This window comes from Elgaria multicarinata, chromosome 11, assembly GCF_023053635.1.
Source record: "Elgaria multicarinata webbii isolate HBS135686 ecotype San Diego chromosome 11, rElgMul1.1.pri, whole genome shotgun sequence".
Taxonomy (NCBI): Eukaryota; Metazoa; Chordata; class Lepidosauria; order Squamata; family Anguidae; genus Elgaria; species Elgaria multicarinata.
The window spans coordinates 42,298,823-42,300,645 of NC_086181.1; the positions used below are offsets into that span (position 1 = coordinate 42,298,823).

Consider the following 1,823-nt stretch of genomic DNA (forward strand, 5'->3'; position numbering starts at 1 on the left):
GGATCGCCCCTTTGCAGGAGCTATACTAGATTGACCAGATTTAAAAGAGGACAGGGCTCCTGCAGCTTTAAATGTTGTGATGAAGAGGGAATTTCACCAGGTGCGATATGCATACAAATGACACCTGCTGAAATTCCCTTTTCTATGCAACTGTTAAAGATACAGGAGCCCTGTCCTCCTTTTCATATGGTCACCCTAGCTTAGGGCAGGTACATGTTTATAGGTCATCTTCAGATAACATTAAGTGTGGGATGAGGGGAGGGGGACCCACTTCATATATTTCCCCCTGGTTCAATTGGGAAAGATATATTAATAACACTAGAACATATTGTTTCTTAGTATAGTCATAGTAATCAAGCTCTTGGTACATGCAAACAAGATGTCTGTATGTTCCCTACATTATGGTAAACAGCCTTCTCTATGCTATGTTTTATTTTTCCTTTTCATCCTAAAGCTGCAATCCTTTGTATGCCTACATACCTCGGAGAGTAAGCAGCATGGGAGTAAGATACACGGTATTGTAGTGTAAATACGCCTTCCTGGCAAATACTTTGAAGCTGTAATTCCTAGGCTATTCCTCACAATAGATGTGGTGAGCCATTGGCCAACATCTTCCAAACCATGTTTACTTACATGGGCAAAAAGATATTTAGGTTGCAAAAGGACCCGTGCTGCTCTTTTATCCTTAGCTGTATGTAAATTCAGGGGAAGCTTCCTGTTTAAATCAGTCCTACATCCTGCCTGACCCAGCTGTTCCCTTCAACACAGTCTCTTGTGTGACTTGTGTCCAGTCAAGCCCTCTCAAAGCATCAATGGGAAACATGATACTTTGGATTCAACCTGTTTTATTGTTAGCAGTCTTCAGAGGTAATCTTCTCCTTTCACATCAGGAAGGATGTTACATTCTAGGGATTAATATGCAGGTCTCGTTAAGATCTCTTTTTTTTTTCCCAGGTGTACAATCTGAGATCCAGCTGGTGGAGTCTGGAGGGGATGTTGAAAGGCCTGGACAGTCCCTCCGCCTCTCCTGCCATACCTTCGGGTTTTCCTTCAGCAGGTATCCAATGAGCTGGATTCGACAGGCTCCTGGAAAGGGTTTAGAATGGGTGGCCTATATAAGTACAGCTTCAACTCCCATTTACTATTCGGATTCGGTGAAAGGGCGCTTCACAATCTCCAGAGATGATTCACGCAGCCTGATGCATTTACAAATGAACAGCTTGAAACAGGAGGATACGGCTCTCTATTACTGTGCGAGGCGCACAGTGAAGGGAAGCGATTCGGAGGTTAAGCAAAAACCTCCTGCTGCAGCCTTTTGGAATGTGGTACCTGTGGTGGCTTACTGAACTGGGTACATCAGCAGAGATCACAACGTGCAATTAGAATAATTTTACAGCTATGAATTTGGGGGGGGGAACCCTAAATCTATAGGTGGGTTGAAAATCCACTGGGGCCTATGAGCTCAACAGATTCCCAGGGCTTAGTCTCCTTGAGCTATGGCAAGCACGCCCGGCATATTTCTGCCCCATGGTGAAAATCTAGGGCCGCTTCTCCAATCAAGCATGGGATGGATGAGTGGAATTGTGCTAGTCTTCCCAACCCTGCCGATGAAGTTCTTAGGCCCTAGTTTCCTTCCCCCTCCCACACCCATTGTGGCCTGAAAGGGCGAGGGAGGAGGGAGAGGTGTGAGAAAGTGCACTTTTGGGCCTCCGTTTGGCTGGGGGAATCTGTGTACTTTCTGGAGGACTGGAAAGTGCACCTTCCTATGCCCTTGCCCATTGGGGAAGCAAGGGCCTCTTAATGCTTGCGTTAAGAGGACCTTT

General features: G+C 45.9%; 1 gene segment (V, D, J or C); it reads left to right on the forward strand.

Annotated features, from left to right (window-relative positions):
• Positions 1-779: 779 nt before the first annotated feature.
• On the forward strand, positions 780-1,346 carry LOC134405947 (immunoglobulin heavy variable 3-21-like). The segment is given in 2 exon segments: positions 780-867; positions 955-1,346. Coding segments are annotated over 2 exon segments (447 nt in total).
• Positions 1,347-1,823: the final 477 nt, after the last annotated feature.